At 44.3% G+C, this 21,395-nt stretch overlaps 2 protein-coding genes across 5 annotated transcripts in view; one reads left to right on the top strand and one right to left on the bottom strand.

The window, feature by feature from the left end:
* Window positions 1–19,013, bottom strand: part of zranb3 (zinc finger, RAN-binding domain containing 3) — a 74,425-nt gene extending 55,412 nt beyond the window's left edge. The window contains exons 1-7 of the mRNA XM_042317989.1: window positions 18,907–19,013; window positions 18,429–18,606; window positions 6,845–6,863; window positions 6,349–6,527; window positions 3,215–3,446; window positions 2,491–2,576; window positions 1,879–2,050 (exon numbers count right to left, since the gene is read on the bottom strand). Coding sequence (XP_042173923.1) covers window positions 1,879–2,050; window positions 2,491–2,576; window positions 3,215–3,446; window positions 6,349–6,527; window positions 6,845–6,863; window positions 18,429–18,583 — 843 coding nt within the window. The 5' untranslated portion in view covers window positions 18,584–18,606; window positions 18,907–19,013. The remainder of the gene's footprint in view (window positions 1–1,878; window positions 2,051–2,490; window positions 2,577–3,214; window positions 3,447–6,348; window positions 6,528–6,844; window positions 6,864–18,428; window positions 18,607–18,906) is intronic.
* The window catches only part of LOC112238947 (R3H domain-containing protein 1-like), a 59,262-nt gene continuing 56,803 nt past the window's right edge, over window positions 18,937–21,395 (top strand). Inside the window, exon 1 of one of the 4 annotated variants that reach the window (XM_042317993.1) lies at window positions 18,937–19,021. The gene's annotated coding sequence lies outside the window, so the exon portion shown is untranslated. Of the gene's footprint in view, window positions 19,022–19,652; window positions 19,786–19,918; window positions 20,012–21,395 lie in introns of those variants that run through there. The other 3 variants (XM_042317995.1, XM_042317992.1, XM_042317994.1) reach the window with 3 other exon arrangements.

A 21,395-nucleotide genomic window follows, 5' to 3' on the forward strand; every position in this document is an offset into this window, starting at 1 on the left:
TCACGAGATATAGAGCTCACAGGGTACAGAGCTTACAGGGTACAGAGGTATATGGGATGGGTCCACAGTGTCTCCCGACCCCTCCTGTCTCAGCCTCCAGTATTTATGCTGCAGTAGTTTGTGTCGGGGGGCTAGGGTCAGTCTGTTATATCTGGAGTACTTCTCCTGTCTTATCCGGTGTCCTGTGTGAATTTAAGTATGCTCTCTCTAATTCTCTCTCTTTCTTTCTCTCTTTCTCTCTTGGAGGACCTGAGCCCTAGGACCATGCCTCAGGACAACCTGGCCTGATGACTCCTTGCTGTCCCCAGTCCACCTGGCTGTGTTGCTGCTCCAGTTTCAACTGTTCTGCCTGCGGCTATGGAACCCTGACCTGTTCACCGGACGTGCTACCTGTCCCAGACCTGCTGTTTTCAACTCTCTAGAGACAGCAGGAGCGGTAGAGATACTCACAATGATCGGCTATGAAAAGCCAACTGAAATTTACTCCTGAGGTGCTGACCTGTTGCACCCTCTACAACCACTGTGATCTATAGTCATTTATAAACATTTGAACATCTTGGCCATGTTCTGTTATAATCTCCACCCGGCACAGCCAGAAGAGGACTGGCCACCCCTCATAGCCTGGTTCCTCTCTAGGTTTCTTCCTAGGTTCTGGCCTTTCTAGGGAGTTTTTCCTAGCCACCGTGCTTCTACACCTGCATTGCTTGCTGTTTGGGGTTTTAGGCTGGGTTTCTGTACAGCACTTTGAGATATCAGCTGATGTAAGAAGGGCTATATAAATAAATTTGATTTGAGGTATAGAGCTCATAGGGTAGAGAGCTCACAGGGTAGAGAGGTAGAGAGCTCACAGGGTAGAGAGCTCACAGGGTAGAGAGCTCACAGGGTAGAGAGCTCACAGGGTAGAGCACACAGGGTAGAGAGCTCACAGGGTAGAGAGGTATAGAGCTCACAGGGTAGAGAGCTCACAGGGTAGAGCGGCATAGAGCTCACAGGGTAGAGAGCTCACAGGGTAGAGCGGTAGAGAGCTCACAGGGTAGAGCGGTATAGAGCTCACAGGGTAGAGAGCTCACAGGGTAGAGCGGTATAGAGCTCACAGGGTGGAGAGCTCACAGGGTAGAGAGCTCACAGGGTAGAGAGCTCACAGGGTAGAGCGGTATAGAGCTCACAGAGAGCTCACAGGGTAGAGAGCTCACAGGGTAGAGAGGTATAGAGCTCACAGGGTAGAGAGCTCACAGAGCTCACAGGGTAGAGAGCTCACAGGGTAGAGAGGTATAGAGCTCACAGGGTAGAGAGCTCACAGGGTAGAGAGGTATAGAGCTCACAGGGTAGAGAGCTAACAGGGTAGAGAGCTCACAGGGTAGAGCGGTATAGAGCTCACAGGGTAGAGAGCTCACAGGGTAGAGAGCTATAGAGCTCACAGGGTATAGAGCTCACAGGGTAGAGAGGTATAGAGCTCACAGGGTAGAGAGCTGAGTATACTGTCCACAGAGCTCATGGTGGATAAAAGAGCCCACAAAAGACAGATATGATGGAAATAAAGTTCAATGAAATAGAAATGAACTGGCTAATGTTTGAATATGCATTCAGTTTTATAGAACAGACAGCGAGTGCTGATCAGTATGAAAGGCTACTTTACTTATGAACGGAAAAGGGTAAGACTGAAATAAAAACCATATGGCAATGGGAGATAAAATGATAACTAGTGTAAATTGGATACTATTGCCGAGCAACAGGATGGGAGAGCAAGAGAGGGAGAGAGAGAGATATGATAATGAGGGGATATTTTCAGAATATTTAGCACCCTGTCTCCCCTCTGCCTTGAGGGGTCCGTCCGTCCAGCCGTTTGTCAGCGTGTATTTCTGTCTGTCTGTCCGTTACCTTGGCAGCATCTTTGGGCAGGTCGAAGGGGATGCGCTGGCGTATTTTGGGGGGTAGCTGGGGGAGGACCTGGACCTTCAGCCTCCGGATCATGATCTCACTGAGACGCTGGTGGAGTTCCTCTAGATGAGAGGCACCACGACAGTCCCACTGTCTCCTGTTACCAAAGACCCTGAGAGGGACAGACACCAGGGTTTGGGTCAGTGTGTCTGTCTGCTGCAGTGTCATTATGTGACTGCCCAGTATGTACACACTGCTGTTTGTCATTTTGGGAGGAAAGTGGGAGATGTAGCATTTTCACAATGTCAATGGTCATTATTACTGTGTGTGTGTTTGTATGTGTGTGTGTGTGTGTGTGTGAGTGAGAAGTGTGTGTGTGTGGCATTACCTGTAGTGGGCGTTACCTGTAGTGTGCGTTACCTGTAGTGTGCGTTACCTGTAGTGTGCGTTACCTGTAGTGGGCGTTACCTGTAATGGGCGTTACCTGTAGTGGGCGTTGCCTGTAGTGGACGTTACCTGTAGTGGGCGTTACCTGTAGTGGGCGTTACCTGTAGTGTGCGTTACCTGTAGTGGGCGTTACCTGTAATGGGCGTTACCTGTAATGGGCGTTACCTGTAGTGGGCGTTACAGTATTGTTTGGCGTAGTCACTCCACGTTCCAAACATCCTAGGATAGAGAGCCTCTATCTGCATAAAGAGCTGTGGAAACATAATAAATGTAATGTGTGTGTGTGTGTGAGAGAGGTGTGGCAGATGTGTTCTACCCCCTCCATTCTAACCATCATCACTCTTCAAGGCACTAAACGGAACATTTCTACCATGATGATAATAGTGGACAATTATTCAAATGGAGCTTTTCAGGCAGCAGCCATGTGAATAACTACAACCACTGTGAATGTCCTCATCAAAGCACTGCAGCAGCACAGAGGAGCCAAGAATACTCTGCTGTTACACGGGGAAATGAAAGGTTTGGTGTCGGGAACAATAGTAACGCGTGGGTGGAAGGAAGGGAGCGATGCTGGTTCTCTGGCACGGGCTCTGTGGTTGGTGTGTGTGTGTGTGTGTGTGTGTGTGTCATTTTAAAGTTATAAATACTACAGAAAGAACAGAGCTGCAATGGTTTCTAGAGCCTTTAAATCCCAGACCATCTGTACTCAACCAGCCCTTCATGCTTCCTCTAGATGCAGACAGGTTCAATGCAGATCTGTGTCTGTGAAGTACTGAAGGAATGATAGGATCCCAGCGGGCCAAGCTGGTTCAAATGTCAGAATAGGACAGAAATGTGTGATCGGGGGATGGCGTGTGTTCGGACGTTTGGACCTTCGGGGGTACCGTACCTCCTCTGGCCGTCCCAGGGCCGGGGTGCCCGTCAGTAGGATGGCCCGCTTGGCGTTCTGGATGAGTGGTACCAGTATCTTAGACCTGGCTGCGTTCCTGGACTTGAGGTAGTGGGACTCATCCACCACCACCACATTAAACCTCTGTCTGGTCAGAGCCTCCACCAGGGGGCGTGCATCTGTGGTGAGCAGCCCGTAACCCAACACTGTTACCTTACTGCTACTGATCCCCCTATATAACACACAGAGAGGGTTATAGAGTGTTAATGGGTCTGTGGTGACCAGCCCGTAACTCAACACTGTTACCATACTGCTACTGATCCCCCTATATAACACACAGAGGGTTATAATGTGTTATGTATGGGTTATAGAGTGTTATAATGGGTCTGTGGTGAGCAGCCCATAACCCAACACTGTTACCGTACTGCCTCTGTAGAGTGGACAGAGACACACCGATTATCAATAATCTCTAACAGTGAAAACATTGACTGCTGCTGTACTGATACGGTCAACTTGAACTAAATTGATTGAGAAAATAGACGTTCATTTAGCAGGAATGAAAATATCAATTTGCACATTTACAATTTTAAACTGCAGGTTAACATTTATTGTCATGAGACTTGTTCAGGAGGCAGAACTGAAAGATTTTCCTTAGTTAGACCAGCTGCAAAGTCAACATGTACTATGTGGTAAAAATCATGAAAACAAAAATGAGCTTTTTGATCTTAATTGAAGGTTATAGTTAGACATTAGGGTTAGACATTAGGGTTAGACATTAGGGTTAGCAGTGTGGTTAGGGTTAGACATTAGGGTTAGACATTAGGGTTAGACATTAGGGTTAGACATTAGGGTTAGCAGTGTGGTTAGGGTTAAACATTAGGGTTAGCAGTGTGGTTAGGGTTAGACATTAGGGTTAGACATTAGGGTTAGACATTAGGGTTAGACATTAGGGTTAGACATTAGGGTTAGCAGTGTGGTTAGGGTTAGACATTAGGGTTAGCAGTGTGGTTAAGGTTAGACATTAGGGTTAGCAGTGTGGTTAAGGTTAGGGTTAGAAGTGTGGTTAGGGTTAGACATTGGGGTTAGCAGTGTGGTTAGGGTTAGACATTGGGGTTAGCAGTGTGGTTAGGGTTAGAAGTGTGGTTAAGGTTAGACATTGGGGTTAGCAGTGTGGTTAGGGTTAGGGTTAACATTGGGGTTAGCAGTGTGGATAGAGTTAGGGTTAGACATTGGGGTTAGCAGTGTGGTTGGGGTTAGGGTTAGACATTAGGGTTAGCAGTGTGGTTAAGGTTAGACATTAGGGTTAGACATTAGGGTTAGCAGTGTGGTTAAGGTTAGGGTTACACATTAGGGTTAGCAGTGTGGTTAAGGTTAGCGTTAGACATTGGGGTTAGCAGTGTGGCTAGGGTTAGACATTAGGGTTAGCAGTGTGGTTAAGGTTAGGGTTAGAAGTGTGGTTAAGGTTAGACATTGGGGTTAGCAGTGTGGTTAGGGTTAGACATTGGGGTTAGCAGTGTGGCTAGGGTTAGACATTAGGGTTAGCAGTGTGGTTAAGGTTAGGGTTAGAAGTGTGGTTAAGGTTAGACATTGGGGTTAGCAGTGTGGTTAGGGTTAGCAGTGTGGTTAAGGTTAGGGTTAGACATTGGGGTTAGCAGTGTGGCTAGGGTTAGAAGTGTGGTTAAGGTTAGACATTAGGGTTAGCAGTGTGGTTAGGGTTAGAAATTAGGGTTAGCAGTGTGGTTAGGGTTAGAAATTAGGGTTAGCAGTGTGGTTAGGGTTAGACATTAGGGTTAGCAGTGTGGTTAGGGTTAGACATTGGGGTTAGCAGTGTGGCTAGGGTTAGAAGTGTGGTTAAGGTTAGACATTAGGGTTAGCAGTGTGGTTAGGGTTAGAAATTAGGGTTAGCAGTGTGGTTAGGGTTAGAAATTAGGGTTAGCAGTGTGGTTAGGGTTAGAAATTAGGGTTAGCAGTGTGGTTAAGGTTAGACATTAGGGTTAGCAGTGTGGTTAAGGTTAGGGTTAACATTGGGGTTAGCAGTGTGGTTAAGGTTAGGGTTAGACATTGGGGTTAGCAGTGTGGTTAAGGTTAGGGTTAGAAGTGTGGTTAAGGTTAGACATTGGGGTTAGCAGTGTGGTTAAGGTTAGACATTGGGGTTAGCAGTGTGGTTAAGGTTAGGGTTAGACATTGGGGTTAGCAGTGTGGTTAAGGTTAGACATTAGGGTTAGCAGTGTGGTTAAGGTTAGACATTAGGGTTAGCAGTGTGGTTAAGGTTATGGTTAGACATTAGGGTTAGCAGTGTGGGTAGGGTTATGGTTAGACATTAGGGTTAGCAGTGTGGTTAAGGTTAGGGTTAGCAGTGTGGTTAAGGTTAGACATTGGGGTTAGCAGTGTGGTTAGGGTTAGCAGTGTGGTTAAGGTTAGACATTGGGGTTAGCAGTGTGGTTAGGGTTAGACATTGGGGTTAGCAGTGTGGCTAGGGTTAGAAGTGTGGTTAAGGTTAGACATTAGGGTTAGCAGTGTGGTTAAGGTTAGGGTTAGCAGTGTGGTTAAGGTTCGACATTAGGGTTAGCAGTGTGGTTAGGGTTAGGGTTAGACATTAGGGTTAGCAGTGTGGGTAGGGTTAGGGTTAGACATTAGGGTTAGCAGTGTGGTTAAGGTTAGGGTTAGCAGTGTGGTTAAGGTTAGACATTGGGGTTAGCAGTGTGGTTAGGGTTAGCAGTGTGGTTAAGGTTAGGGTTAGACATTGGGGTTAGCAGTGTGGTTAGGGTTAGACATTGGGGTTAGCAGTGTGGCTAGGGTTAGTGTTAGAAGTGTGGTTAAGGTTAGACATTAGGGTTAGCAGTGTGGTTAAGGTTAGGGTTAGCAGTGTGGTTAAGGTTCGACATTAGGGTTAGCAGTGTGGTTAAGGTTAGACATTAGGGTTAGCAGTGTGGTTAAGGGTTAGGTTTAAGAGTTGATGACTTTGTGGCTGTGCTAGTTAGTGACCACTCTGCAGAGGTGCCTCTAGAACAAACTAAAAACATGAACCTGCAATTTAACAGGTGGAGAACTTCAGTAGGGAAACCAGGACCACAACCAAGCAGCGCAGGAAAAGCAGACCTGAGTCCAGGTGAAGTTAACATGGGGTAACGTACAGCGTGTCACTCTTGGTCTCCACCAGGTTGATATCTCCAGGGTTGAGCTCAGGGATCCACCTCTCCATCTCCTCGATCCAGGGGTACTTTAGAGAGGAGGGCACCACGATGAGCAGAGGCCACTCCTGTCTGTAGGCGTAGGCCACAGAGATAGCCTGCACCGTCTTCCCTAGACCCATCTGGAGAAGAGGATTAACAGTACAATGTGGAGGATGAAAACAATGATGTATGTATATAATCCATGAAAACTCATTTCAAAAACAAAACAAACAGAACACAATCATTGCCTGGCTCAAAGTAAGCATGTGATGGAGTGTTCCTGACATTCTGAGACACCAATACATTCTAGAATGACTTTATGTCAAAAATGATTACATGGCTAGGAAGGTTTCTTAAACTTGACAAATTAATTCAGAGGGAAGCATAGCATATATTATTTGAGGAAAATAGATTCGATAGGACTGGGGAGTTGGGTTGTGTGTGCTTCAGGGCTTACCTCATCTGCGATCATACACCTGAAACAGAGAAGAGAACGACGGGGGGGTTGAGAGTGGAGGACATAGAATACTTCACGCAATATTGCAATCAAATCCAAATGGATTGGTCACATGCGCCGAATACAACAGGTGTAGACTTTACCGTGTGATGCTCGTTTACGAGCCCTTCCCAACAACGCAGTTTAAAAATAATAATACAAATAAAAAATTGTAACACAAGAGGAATACAATTATTACACAAGAATGGAGTTATACAGGAAGTACCAGATCAATGTGGAGCTATATACAGGAAGTACCAGATCAATGTGGAGCTATATACAGGAAGTACCAGATCAATGTGGAGCTATATACAGGAAGTACCAGATCAATGTGCAGCTATATACAGGAAGTACCAGATCAATGTGCAGCTATATACAGGAAGTACCAGATCAATGTGCAGCTATATACAGGAAGTACCAGATCAATGTGCAGCTATATACAGGAAGTACCAGATCAATGTGGAGCTATATACAGGAAGTACCAGATCAATGTGGAGCTATATACAGGAAGTACCAGATCAATGTGGAGCTATATACAGGAAGTACCAGATCAATGTGGAGCTATATACAGGAAGTACCAGATCAATGTGCAGCTATATACAGGAAGTACCAGATCAATGTGGAGCTATATACAGGAAGTACCAGATCAATGTGCAGCTATATACAGGAAGTACCAGATCAATGTGGAGCTATATACAGGAAGTACCAGATCAATGTGGAGCTATATACAGGAAGTACCAGATCAATGTGGAGCTATATACAGGAAGTACCAGATCAATGTGGAGCTATATACAGGAAGTACCAGATCAATGTGGAGCTATATACAGGAAGTACCAGATCAATGTGCAGCTATATACAGGAAGTACCAGATCAATGTGGAGCTATATACAGGAAGTACCAGATCAATGTGGAGCTATATACAGGAAGTACCAGATCAATGTGGAGCTATATACAGGAAGTACCAGATCAATGTGCAGCTATATACAGGAAGTACCAGATCAATGTGGAGCTATATACAGGAAGTACCAGATCAATGTGGAGCTATATACAGGAAGTACCAGATCAATGTGGAGCTATATACAGGAAGTACCAGATCAATGTGGAGCTATATACAGGAAGTACCAGATCAATGTGGAGCTATATACAGGAAGTACCAGATCAATGTGGAGCTATATACAGGAAGTACCAGATCAATGGAGCTATATACAGGAAGTACCAGATCAATGTGCAGCTATATACAGGAAGTACCAGATCAATGTGCAGCTATATACAGGAAGTACCAGATCAATGTGGAGCTATATACAGGAAGTACCAGATCAATGTGGAGCTATATACAGGAAGTACCAGATCAATGTGCAGCTATATACAGGAAGTACCAGATCAATGTGCAGCTATATACAGGAAGTACCAGATCAATGTGCAGCTATATACAGGAAGTACCAGATCAATGTGGAGCTATAAGGAAGTACCAGATATGTATATGAAGGAAGTACCAGTCAAAGTGACTAGACATCAGGATAGATAATGTAAGCTATATACAGGTAGATATGTACATGAAGGCAGGGTAAAGGACTATATCAGGATAGATAATAATAAGGTAATTGAGGTAGATATGTACATGAAGGCAGGGTAGTGACTAGGCGTCAGGATAGATAATAATAAGGTATCTGAGGTAGATATGTATATGAAGGCAGGGTAAAGTGACTAGACATCAGGATATATAATAATAAGGTATTTGAGGTAGATATGTATATGAAGGCAAGGTAAAGTGACTAGACATCAGGATAGATAATAATAAGGTATTTGAGGTAGATATGTATATGAAGGCAGGAACAGTGGGGTTAACTGGTCTAGGAACAGTGGGTTAACTGGTCTAGGAACAGTGGGTTAACTGGTCTAGGAACAGTGGGTAAACTGGTCTAGGAACAGTGGGTAAACTGGTCTAGGAACAGTGGGTAAACTGGTCTAGGAACAGTGGGTAAACTGGTCTAGGAACAGTGGGTAAACTGGTCTAGGAACAGTGGGTAAACTGGTCTAGGAACAGTGGGTTAACTGGTCTAGGAACAGTGGGTTAACTGGTCTAGGAACAGTGGGTTAACTGGTCTAGGAACAGTGGGTAAACTGGTCTAGGAACAGTGGGTAAACTGGTCTAGGAACAGTGGGTAAACTGGTCTAGGAACAGTGGGTAAACTGGTCTAGGAACAGTGGGTAAACTGGTCTAGGAACAGTGGGTTAACTGGTCTAGGAACAGTGGGTTAACTGGTCTAGGAACAGTGGGAACTGGTCTAGGAACAGTGGGTTAACTGGTCTAGGAACAGTGGGGTTAACTGGTCTAGGAACAGTGGGGTTAACTGGTCTAGGAACAGTGGGGTTAACTGGTCTAGGAACAGTGGGGTTAACTGGTCTAGGAACAGTGGGGTTAACTGGTCTAGGAACAGTGGGGTTAACTGGTCTAGGAACAGTGGGGTTAACTGGTCTAGGAACAGTGGGGTTAACTGGTCTAGGAACAGTGGGGTTAACTGGTCTAGGAACAGTGGGGTTAACTGGTCTAGGAACAGTGGGGTTAACTGGTCTAGGAACAGTGGGGTTAACTGGTCTAGGAACAGTGGGGTTAACTGGTCTAGGAACAGTGGGGTTAACTGGTCTAGGAACAGTGGGGTTAACTGGTCTAGGAACAGTGGGGTTAACTGGTCTAGGAACAGTGGGGTTAACTGGTCTAGGAACAGTGGGTTAACTGGTCTAGGAACAGTGGGGTTAACTGGTCTAGGAACAGTGGGGTTAACTGGTCTAGGAACAGTGGGGTTAACTGGTCTAGGAACAGTGGGGTTAACTGGTCTAGGAACAGTGGGTTAACTGGTCTAGGAACAGTGGGTTAACTGGTCTAGGAACAGTGGGTTAACTGGTCTAGGAACAGTGGGTTAACTGGTCTAGGAACAGTGGGTTAACTGGTCTAGGAACAGTGGGTTAACTGGTCTAGGAACAGTGGGGTTAACTGGTCTAGGAACAGTGGGTTAACTGGTCTAGGAACAGTGGGTAAACTGGCCTAGGAACAGTGGGTTAACTGGTCTAGGAACAGTGGGTTAACTGGTCTAGGAACAGTGGGTTAACTGGTCTAGGAACAGTGGGTTAACTGGTCTAGGAACAGTGGGTTAACTGGTCTAGGAACAGTGGGTTAACTGGTCTAGGAACAGTGGGTTAACTGGTCTAGGAACAGTGGGTTAACTGGTCTAGGAACAGTGGGTTAACTGGTCTAGGAACAGTGGGTTAACTGCCTGTTCAGGGGCAGAACGACAGATTTGTACCTTGTCAGCTCGGGGGTTTGAACTTGCAACCTTCCGGTAGTGAGTGAGTATGTATGTACAGTGTCTTCAGGGAGTATTCAGACCCCTGGACCTATTCCACATTTTGTTGTGTTACAGCCTGAATTTCTCTCACCCATCTACACACAATACCCATAATGACAAAGTAAAAACATGTTTTTAGAAAGTTGCTAATTTACTGAAAATGAAATACAGAAATATCTAAATTTACACACTGTAAGTATTCACACCCCTTTGCTATGACACTCCCAATTGAGCTCAGGTGCATCCAATTTCCTTTGATCAACGATGAGACGTCACCACAACTTGGCTGGAGTCCACCTGTGGCCAATTCAATTGTTTGGACATAGAAAGAAACCCACCTGTCTATATAAGGTCCCACAGATGACAGTGCATGTCAGAGCAGGAACTATCCCCTGAAGTCCAGGGAACTGTCCGTAGAGCTCCAAGATAGAATTGTCATGAGGCATATATCTGGGGTAGGGTATAAAACAATTGATTCCAAGAGCACAGTGGTCTCCATCATTGAGAGAATTATTATTAACTACCCAGACTCTGTCTACAGCTGGCCGTCTGACCAAACTGAACAACTGGACAAGAAGGACCTTGGAACTACCCAGGCTCTGTCTACAGCTGGCCCTCTGATCAAACTGAACAACTGGACAAGAAGGACCTTGGAACTACCCAGACTCTGCCTACAGCTGGCCCTCTGATCAAACTGAACAACTGGACAAGAAGGACCTTGGAACTACCCAGACTCTGCCTACAGCTGGCCCTCTGATCAAACTGAACAACTGGACAAGGACCTTGGAACTACCCAGGCTCTGTCTACAGCTGGCCCTCTGACCAAACTGAACAACTGGACAAGAAGGACCTTGGTCAGAGAGGTGACCAAGAACTCAATGACCACTGACAAAAGTACAGAGTTCCTTGACTGAGATGGGAGAACATGCCAGAAGAACAACTGTGTATCTACAGCTCTTCACCAATCTGGCCTTTATAGGAGAATTGCCAGACGGAAGCCACTCCTGGAAAAAAAGGCACTTGACAGCACGACTGGAGTTTGCAAAAAGGCACCTGAGACTCAGATCATAAGGCAAAAGATTCTGTGGTCTGATGAGACTGAAATTGAACTCTTCGTTCTGAATGCAAAGCGCTATGTCTGGAGAAAACCAGGAACCGCGAATCACCCGTCTAACACCGTCCCTACCGTGAAGCATGGTGGTGGCGGAATCATGTTATGTGGCATGCAGGGGTGTGTGCTTAGTCCCCTCCTGTACTCCCTGTTCACCCATGACTGCGTGGCCAAGCATGACTCCAACACCATCATTAAGTTTGCAGACGACACAACAGTGGTAGGCCTGATCAACCACGATGAGACAGCCTATAGGGAGGTCCCCGTTGTTGCTAGTCAACTTTCAGTGGACACCCCCATGAGTGTCTTTCAGAAGCCCTCCTGAACCTCACCTGTTTAGGCTGTTGTCAGTGACTCTGTTAGTTCCCCTTTCTGTTTGAGCGACATTCTTGCTGGGGAACGTAACACAACAAAATGTGGAATAAGTCAAGGGGTATGAATACTTTCTGAAGGCCCTGTAGTGTGTATATATGTATATATATTAGTCTAGTGAGTGTGCAGTAACAATATAGCCTAGACTATGGTCCCCATTTCAAACTGAGAATCAAGTTGATATTGCTAAATGTATTATGACATAATCAATATCAGCACAAATAAGAGGTATGATTTCCATTCAGGTCTGTCCATCAGTTGGATACGACAGAGCCACTGCCACTCAAAACATAATCACACCACAGCTTCCTCCCTTTGCAATTCTAGTAGGTCCACAGATCAATGATGACAGTTTTATTACCCTGCTCACAAGGTTATACGCTGTTAGCCTGTTCCCTCCACCAGCTTTTACAAAACAGGCTTTTATCCACACCTCCCTGTTCATGACGGATTCCACCAACACTCTTTCTAGCATTTATTTTTCAGATAGTAGCTACAGTGCATTCGGAAAGTATTCAGACCCCTTCCCTGGGGATAGAAAACCCAAAACATTTCTGCAGCATTGAAGGTCCCCAAGAACACAGTGGCCTCCATCATTCTTAAATGGAAGAAGTTTGGAACCAACAAGAATCTTCCTAGAGCTGGCCGGCCAGCCAAATTGAGCACTCGGGGGAGAAGCGCCTTGGTCAGGGAGGTGACCAAGAACCCAATGGTCACTCTGACAGAGCTCCAGAGTTCTTGTATGGAGATGGGAGAACCTTCCAGAAGGACAACCATCTCTGCAGCACTCCACCAATCAGGCCTTTATGGTAGAGTGGCCAGACAGAAGCCACTCCTCAGTAAAAGGCACATACCAGCCTGCTTGGAATTTGCCAAAAGGCACCTAAAGGACTCTCAGACCGTGAGAAACAAGATTCTCTGGTCTGATCTGATAAAACTCTTTGACCTGAATGCCAAGTGTCATGTCTGGAGGAAACCTGGCACCATCCCTACGGTGAAGCATGGTGGTGGCAGCATCATGCTGTGGGGAGGTTTTTCTGCGGCAGGGACTGGGAGACTAGTCAGGGTCGAGGGAAAGATGAACAGAGCAAAGTACAGAGAGATCCTTGATGAAAACCTGCTCCAGAGTGAAGGTTCAACTTTCAACAGGACAACGACCCTAAGCACACAGCCAAGACAACGCAGGAGTGGCTTCGGGACAAGTCTCTGAATGCTCAAGAGGCCTAGCCAGAGCCTGGACTTGAACCCGATCTAACATCTCTGGGGAGACCTAAAAATAGCTGTGCAGCGACGCTCCCCATCCAATCTGACAGAGCTTGAGAGGATCTGCAGAGAAGAATGGGAGAAACTCCCCAAATACAGGTGTGCCAAGCTTGTAGCGTCATACCCAAGAAGACTCGATGTTGTAATCGCTGCCAAAGGTGCTTCAACAAAGTACTGAGTACTGAATGCTTATGTACATTTGATATTTCCGTTTTTAAATATTTTTTATACATTTGCAAACATATCTAAAAATCTGTTTTTGCTTTGTCATTATGGGGTATTGTGGGTTGATTGATGAGGGGGGGAAAAAACTATAATCAATTTTAGAATAAGTCAAGGGGTCTGAATACTTCCAGAATGCACTGTATATTGAAATAGGTTTTAGGCTTCTCCTAATTATGATTATCATGGCTGTTCGTGGTGGTTTGGGCTTCTTTAGTAGAATGGACTGATTGTAAGTCTCTGTGGATAAGAGCGTCTGTTAAATTACTTGAATGTCAAATTTAACACAGGTAGGCAACACCAGTCTGCAATGATCGTGAGATGTGATATTCAAAATGTAACCCAGGTAGGTAGAGCCAGTCTGCAATGATTGTGAGATGTGATATTCAAAATGTAACCCAGGTAGGTAGAGCCAGTCTGCAATGATCGTGAGATGTGATATTCAAAATGTAACCCAGGTAGGTAGAGCCAGTCTGCAATGATCGTGAGATGTGATATTCAAAATGTAACCCAGGTAGGTAGAGCCAGTCTGCAATGATCGTGAGATGTGATATTCAAAATGTAACCCAGGTAGGTAGAGCTAGTCTGCAATGATCATGAGATGTGATATTCAAAATGTAGCCCAGGTAGGTAGAGCTAGTCTGCAATGATCGTGAGATGTGATATTCAAAATGTAGCCCAGGTAGGTAGAGCTAGTCTGCCCATGAGAAAAGCAGTTGTGATCCCCCTCCCTCCCCTTCAGTTGAACAGCATGATTAATGAGCACCTTCCACTGGTGTTTCTTCTAATTGCCAGCCCACTCTGCTCAACCAGCATAATGCATACACACACAATGGGAGTAGAGAGATGGAGAGGGAGGGAGAGATCGAGAGAGAGAAAACAGAGGGAGAAAGACAGCGAGAGAGGCTCCTTTCAGCCAGGTGCTTTCCATTTCTCCACGCATTAATCATTCTTCTTTCAATAACCTGGGTGCATCCCAAAAGGCACCCTGTTCCCTATGTAGTACACTCCTTTTTAGCCCAGGCTGTTGTCAAAAGTAATGCACTATACAGGGAATAGGAGGCCCGTTCAGCCAGACAGCTGGTTTCATGGAGGATGCTCTGACTGCCACCGTTGCTTGACAACAGCACGTTGAACAACGTTTTCATGTTATCTGTGAAACCCACCAGCACCAAGATGTCTGTAAACGTAGCTCCTCCTCCCGGGATGGAGGCGGGGTCTTTGACCTTCCACACAATCATTTAAGTCTTTTGTCTTGTCTTCAATGAATGGAGCATAGACTAGACTACTTACACTGAGGCTCATACATTACCATACATTCATATTATTCATGCTTTCTTATCAACGGGCAGGTAGGCTATTTAAGTAGCGAGATGATTTTTTCTGGGACCTGTACCTATCTTTTAATATCAACAACCTTACGTTATTTTTAGTATTACACAGTTATTGATTACTGTATTGTTGGGTTTAGAGTTAGCAAAAAAGGCATTTCACTGTACTTGTGCATGTGAAAACAATAAAACAAACTTTTTAAAATGGGAACACACCTCACTAATCCTATCAGATCTACAAGCTCTAGGATCATTAAGCGAAGTCATTCACTAGGCCTATGTCAGCATGAAAATAAAGCTATTTTACATACTTGTCATATTTTCCTTGTCACTGCATCGTGATGAATCAGCATTTTGTAATTAATTCAATAATAAGCCTTTATAATTGATGTAGAGCTGTTTCTGCTTAGTCTGGCTCAGCAAAGCAAACGCCTGGCTGACATTTACACCCCCCCATCTCAAATGAAACACTGTTTATATCATACAATAAGGAGGGGGGTAGTTTAAACTTATTTTAAAGTCATATCTTTAAATCTATTGGCTAAGGATGTGACAAATCACACATGACATCCAAACTGAGAATATCATCGGGGACCAGTTGTGTGTTGGGGATCTGTGTTGGGGTCCGGGGATTTGATGCACACATCAACATCGGCTGTGGTATTGGATTTCACAGTGATTTTGAAGCTCAGGCAAGAGAAGCAACAACACAGTCTATCTGTCTATTGATCTGTTGTAACATCAGCGTCGGCGTGGCAACCCTTACAAGTGGCCCCGGCAGACACTTACAATAACGCTTTAGTTAGATGGCATGTGATGTACCTCGCACAACCTCATTCAAATAGAATGTTTAAGCCAACTGACATTATGCACAAGTGGAATGCAATGGAACTGACACTATGCACAAGTGGAATGCAATGGAACTGACATTATGCCCAAGTGGAATGCAATGGAACTGACATTATATTATGCCCAAGTGGAATGCAATGGAACTGACACTATGCACAAGTGGAATGCAATGCAACTGACATTATGCCCAAGTGGAATGCAATGGAACTGACATTATGCCCAAGTGGAATGCAATGGAACTGACATTATATTATGTCCAAGTGGAATGCAATGGAACTGACATTATATTATGTCCAAGTGGAATGCAATGAACTGACATTATATTATGTCCAAGTGGAATGCAATGGAACTGACATTATATTATGTCCAAGTGGAATGCAATGGAACTGACATTATATTATGCCCAAGTGGAATGCAATGGAACTGACATTATATTATGCCCAAGTGGAATGCAATGGAACTGACATTATATTATGTCCAAGTGGAATGCAATGGAACTGACATTATGCCCAAGTGGAATGCAATGGAACTGACATTATATTATGCCCAAGTGGAATGCAATGTAACTGACATTATATTATGCCCAAGTGGAATGCAATGGAACTATTATGCCCAAGTGGAATGCAATGGAACTGACATTATATTATGGAATGCAATGGAAAGTGGAATGCAATGGAACTGACATTATGCCCAAGTGGAATGCAATGGAACTGACATTATATTATGTCCAAGTGGAATGCAATGGAACTGACATTATATTATGTCCAAGTGGAATGCAATGGAACTGACATTATATTATGCCCAAGTGGAATGCAATGGAACTGACATTATGCCCAAGTGGAATGCAATGGAACTGACATTATGCCCAAGTGGAATGCAATGGAACTGACATTATGCCCAAGTGGAATGCAATGGAACTGACATTATGCCCAAGTGGAATGCAATGGAACTGACATTATATTATGACATTATGCCCCCAAGTGGAATGCAATGGAACTGACATTATGCCCAAGTGGAATGCAATGGAACTGACATTATGCCCAAGTGGAATGCAATGGAACTGACATGCAATGGAACTGACATTATGCCCAAGTGGAATGCAATGGAACTGACATTATGCCCAAGTGGAATGCAATGGAACTGACATTATGCCCAAGTGGAATGCAATGGAACTGACATTATGCCCAAGTGGAATGCAATGGAACTGACATTATATTATGCCCAAGTGGAATGCAATGGAACTGACATTATTATGCCCAAGTGGAATGCAATGGAACTGACATTATATGCAATGGAACCGACATTATAGCCCAAGTGGAATGTAATGTAACTGACATTATATTATGTCCAAGTGGAATGCAATGGAACTGACATTATGCCCAAGTGGAATGCAATGGAACTGACATTATGTCCAAGTGGAATGCAATGTAACTGACATTATATTATGTCCAAGTGGAATGCAATGGAACTGACATTATATTATGTCCAAGTGGAATGCAATGGAACTGACATTATGCCCAAGTGGAATGCAATGGAACTGACATTATATTATGTCCAAGTGGAATGCAATGTAACTGACATTATATTATGTCCAAGTGGAATGCAATGGAACTGACATTATGTCCAAGTGGAATGCAATGGAACTGACATTATATTATGCCCAAGTGGAATGCAATGGAACTGACATTATGTCCAAGTGGAATGCAATGGAACTGACATTATGCCCAAGTGGAATGCAATGGAACTGACATTATGCCCAAGTGGAATGCAATGGAACTGACATTATGCCCAAGTGGAATGCAATGGAACTGACATTATGCCCAAGTGGAATGCAATGGAACTGACATTATGCCCAAGTGGAATGCAATGGAACTGACATTATGCCCAAGTGGAATGCAATGGAACTGACATTATGCCCAAGTGGAATGCAATGGAACTGACATTATGCCCAAGTGGAATGCAATGGAACTGACATTATGTCCAAGTGGAATGCAATGGAACTGACACTACATTATCATAAGAAGATTAGTGTCAGGCTCCCAGATACTATCAGGTTCCCAGCCCTTCTAAATTGCATTACAAATAATAAAATAAATAAATACAAATAATAAATCAAATAAATTGGCATCAACTTAATTCCAAACCAGGCTACATATTGATGCGAGGTGGGCAATTAAACAACCTGATTCTCTATTAGAAGAGTCTGTATAATTTATAACTATTAGCTAGAGTTCTTCAATACAAACATGTCAACCTCTGTCCACAGAGGGTGTCCTAAAAGATTAACCAAACTTGGCAGTCAATGTGTGTGTTGCTCTGATCCGCCTCAGCCTCTGGTCCCCCTACAACAACTCCAACACAGCACCTGGCTCTCCTGATCGCTAACAGCTTGCATCACTCGTCTCCATGGAGAGGCCGTACACTGAACCCTACAAAGCCCAGATAGTGTTTACGGTCACATTGATGTCTCCAACATATTGACTGGATGACTCATCCTCACAGTACATCACTTCTACTGTCCCTGTATTGATCTACTGCTCAGGCTGACTACTCTGACCTGACTGTCCCTGACTGCCTGTCTCCTGGGATTCTTACATCCACTGATCGACTGACTGACTGGCTGACTGGGACGGACGGATGAGTAGTCTGGCTCTGGCTGGCTTTTTCTTCTGCTGCTCACATAGTGTGAGGCTGAGGCGGCAGGGTAGCCTAGTGGTTAGAGCGTTGGACTAGTAACCGGAAGGTTGTGATTTCAAACCCCTGAGCTGTCGTTCTGCCCCTGAACAGGCAGTTAACCCACTGTTCCTAGGCCCTCATTGAAAATAAGAATGTGTTCTTAACTGACTAGCCCAGTTAAATAAAGGGAAAATAAATTCAGGCTTAATACACATTTGAACTATTTTTTTGCTTTTAAAGTAACAATGACTTGGTGAATAAAGTGAGCACAAACTGTGCTTCTGCTTACTGTTTGGGGCCTTGGCCAGGTTACTGTACAGTACTTTGTGACAAAGCTGTTGATGTAAAAAGGGCTTGATTCACTAACAACCACCTACCTTCCATTCTTTGATAGGGCAAATTTGACTCCCTCCTTTTGGAATGGCATCAGTCTCTGTTGTAGCTTGTCTGGGAGGACTGACAACTCACTGTCCCATCTCCTGTCAACATGGGAGTTCTGGGGATCACAATCCCTATCCTTTACCTCACTCATGGCCAGTCTTGACTTTTAGATGCCTTTGCAGATAATGAAAAGAGAGAGCGAAAAAACAACAGTAAGAAGAAAGACCAACCCTGGCTGACAATTAATCATCCGGCCTGGCTTTGGCATTTTGCAAAAAATTGAGGCACTACTCAAATTTGGCTCCATGTGGGTTCGATTCCCCCGGGGGCCAGTATGAAAATGTATGCACCAACTAATGTAAGATGCTATGGATAAGAGCGTCTGCTAAATGACTCAAATGCCTTCAGTGCTGTTTTACAGCTTGGTGATGCACCATGTCTCAGCTCAACTGTCATCTCAAGGCATGGATTTACCTGCGACAATATCAGGAACAGGCTGCTGAACTGCCACGAGATGACCGCTCCTCTGCTCTTATTGGTAAGGTGCTAAGAGACTCCTGGGTTACCCAGTGCAAGGATATCTGTTAAGGTAAGACAAAGAACGAGAAGACTATTGGTGCTAGGAAGAATAGGGATACAGGAGGATGGTTACAAAGGTACTCTGACAAATACAGTTACATTAACTTCCACGGTAACATTAGCTAACTAGCTAGCTATGCACAGCAAATTCCCATCCACGTGTTTAGCTACAGCTCAACCCACTTCAAATGTACAAGAGATTATACATGCTAAGGCTTTTGTTATATAAATAATCTACACCAACACTTTGCACTTGTTAGTTTGAAAAAAAATACATTAGTAAGAGGATACAGACCACCAGTGCAGAAATGTTTTGATATAGATTTGCATGTGCAGTAGTTTCGCGGGAAACTTTGACAGCAACTACGTAGTTGGAGTTGCGTTCAAGATAAGAAGCCTGCAAACTTTCTAGAATCTTGACTAAAAAGCTGTTTTAAAAAAATTAAAATTAAATAATTCCAATGATACTTTTCTAAGTGATTTCAAATTCATATCAACTTTTCTATCAGACTCAAAAGCATGCTCAATACATCTAATTTTAGTAGTACATGACCCCTACAGTAGAACGGTCACTGGACGCTCATGCGGATTTGCCGGGCAGACCGTCAGTCCCGGTGCTTCCTGCTGTACTCTCCAATTTCCCGGATTTGCCGTTTCGTCTTGTGCGGAATGTTAGCCTCGCTCTGTTGCCGTTACACACTGATCTCTTCTCCGTGGCCACACGCAGCTGTTTTTATAAATCATTCTGGTTTTTTTTTTTTGTCAACGTTTCTGGTAAGACAACATGTGTTTGTTTCTTCGCACACGTTCTTTGTGGGGATTAACGGTGAATTTGTGTAGTTAGGTTATCAAATGACCATTTTACTGGCAAATTTAGCTAGCTTAGTTAGCTAACTAGCTACGGTCGGAATAATTTGTCGAGCTGAAGGGCTACGTTAGCTAACTAGCTTGTTGGCTAGCGAGCTAAACTCAAACGAATTCAAAGATCAACTTGGCACAGGTAAGAGTTGCGTTTAGATGGCTTGATTTTAATACAAACAAGTCATTGGTAACGAGCTAGTTAGCTAAAATAGTTATCATTTATCGTGGTTGGCTAACGTACCTAGCTTCCCCCGAAGCAAGGCCTGCTCGTTTGCCTCATCAACAACTAGCTAGCTTTGCAAACTCGCTGTTGGCTAGTTAACAATAGTAACTAGCTAGTTACCTATGCATTTTTAGACATGCAGGAATGATACCTCTGTACAAACTAAATATACATGTTTGAAATAACACTGTTCTAGTTAGCTCTAGTTGGTAGAACTAAGGAACACCAACGTTATACCCTGCAGTTCGTGCCTTTTGAAGTAAAACTTTGTTTTCGCGTTAACTGTCCGCTAATGGCAATGGTTCACGTTCACCAGCCTGTATATGTCAGTGTGAGAATAAATAACATGCTAAAATGGTGGAGAGAACAACGTTGCTCCCCAGTCCGAGTTACCTGTTGAGAAAATCCACAAGAGGTGTCCGTTCACAATACACAAACAAAACACTCCTTCACATAGTCCTCGAGCTCTGGTGCAGTTCATCATTGGAGCGTGGACAACATCTTATTTCACGGCATGTCATGACGCTAAAGCCCCACTAACTAGTTGGGCTAATTGTGTTTGACATATTCTGCATGACACTTCTCTTCATGTATCATGTTCAGCTGTCCTCATATGCTTGCTATTCCTCTTGTCAGAGGGATGGAGTGCTGAAAGAACGGTCACTGACAGGGCTTGTCTTCAGACTTTTGTTCTAAAGTAGGGAATGTATTAATGTTCAATCACTATCATGCCACCAATAACGTGTCATTTGATTGCCAATTTGCTGGGATCTCTCTATGCAGGCATACCTGGGCTCCCGAGTGGTGCAGCAGTCTAAGGCACTGCATCTCAGTGCTTGAGGCGTCACTACAGACACCCTGGGTCGAATCCAGGCTGTATCACAACCGACTGGAGTCCCATAGGGCGGTGCACAATTGGCCCAGCTTCATACGGGTTTTGCCAGTGTAGGCCATCATTGTAAAAAATAATTTGTTCTTAACTGACTTTCCTAGTTAAATAGAGGTAGAAACATAGACCTACCTACAGTAATTATGGTGCCTACCATTGGCTTGGCTGGTGTGATGAAGTGTTTTATTCTACTAAAGTAAATGGGTGACATGTCAGCTCAGTGTCCTTCCTACCGCTTCTATAATGAGGATGCAGAGTCTACTACAGGAGTGTTTCCCTGCTGTCTGTTCAACCCAAGGGAGGCTCATTAGGATAGTATTATGCTATTGCCATAAATGGAGAACTCGGTGGGGAAATATAGCCTAACTAAGCACATCCGTCACATCTCACGGCAAATTAAAACGCGACGCC

The sequence above is a fragment of the Oncorhynchus tshawytscha genome, unplaced genomic scaffold (genome assembly GCF_018296145.1).
Source record: "Oncorhynchus tshawytscha isolate Ot180627B unplaced genomic scaffold, Otsh_v2.0 Un_contig_4972_pilon_pilon, whole genome shotgun sequence".
Taxonomy (NCBI): domain Eukaryota; kingdom Metazoa; phylum Chordata; class Actinopteri; order Salmoniformes; family Salmonidae; genus Oncorhynchus; species Oncorhynchus tshawytscha.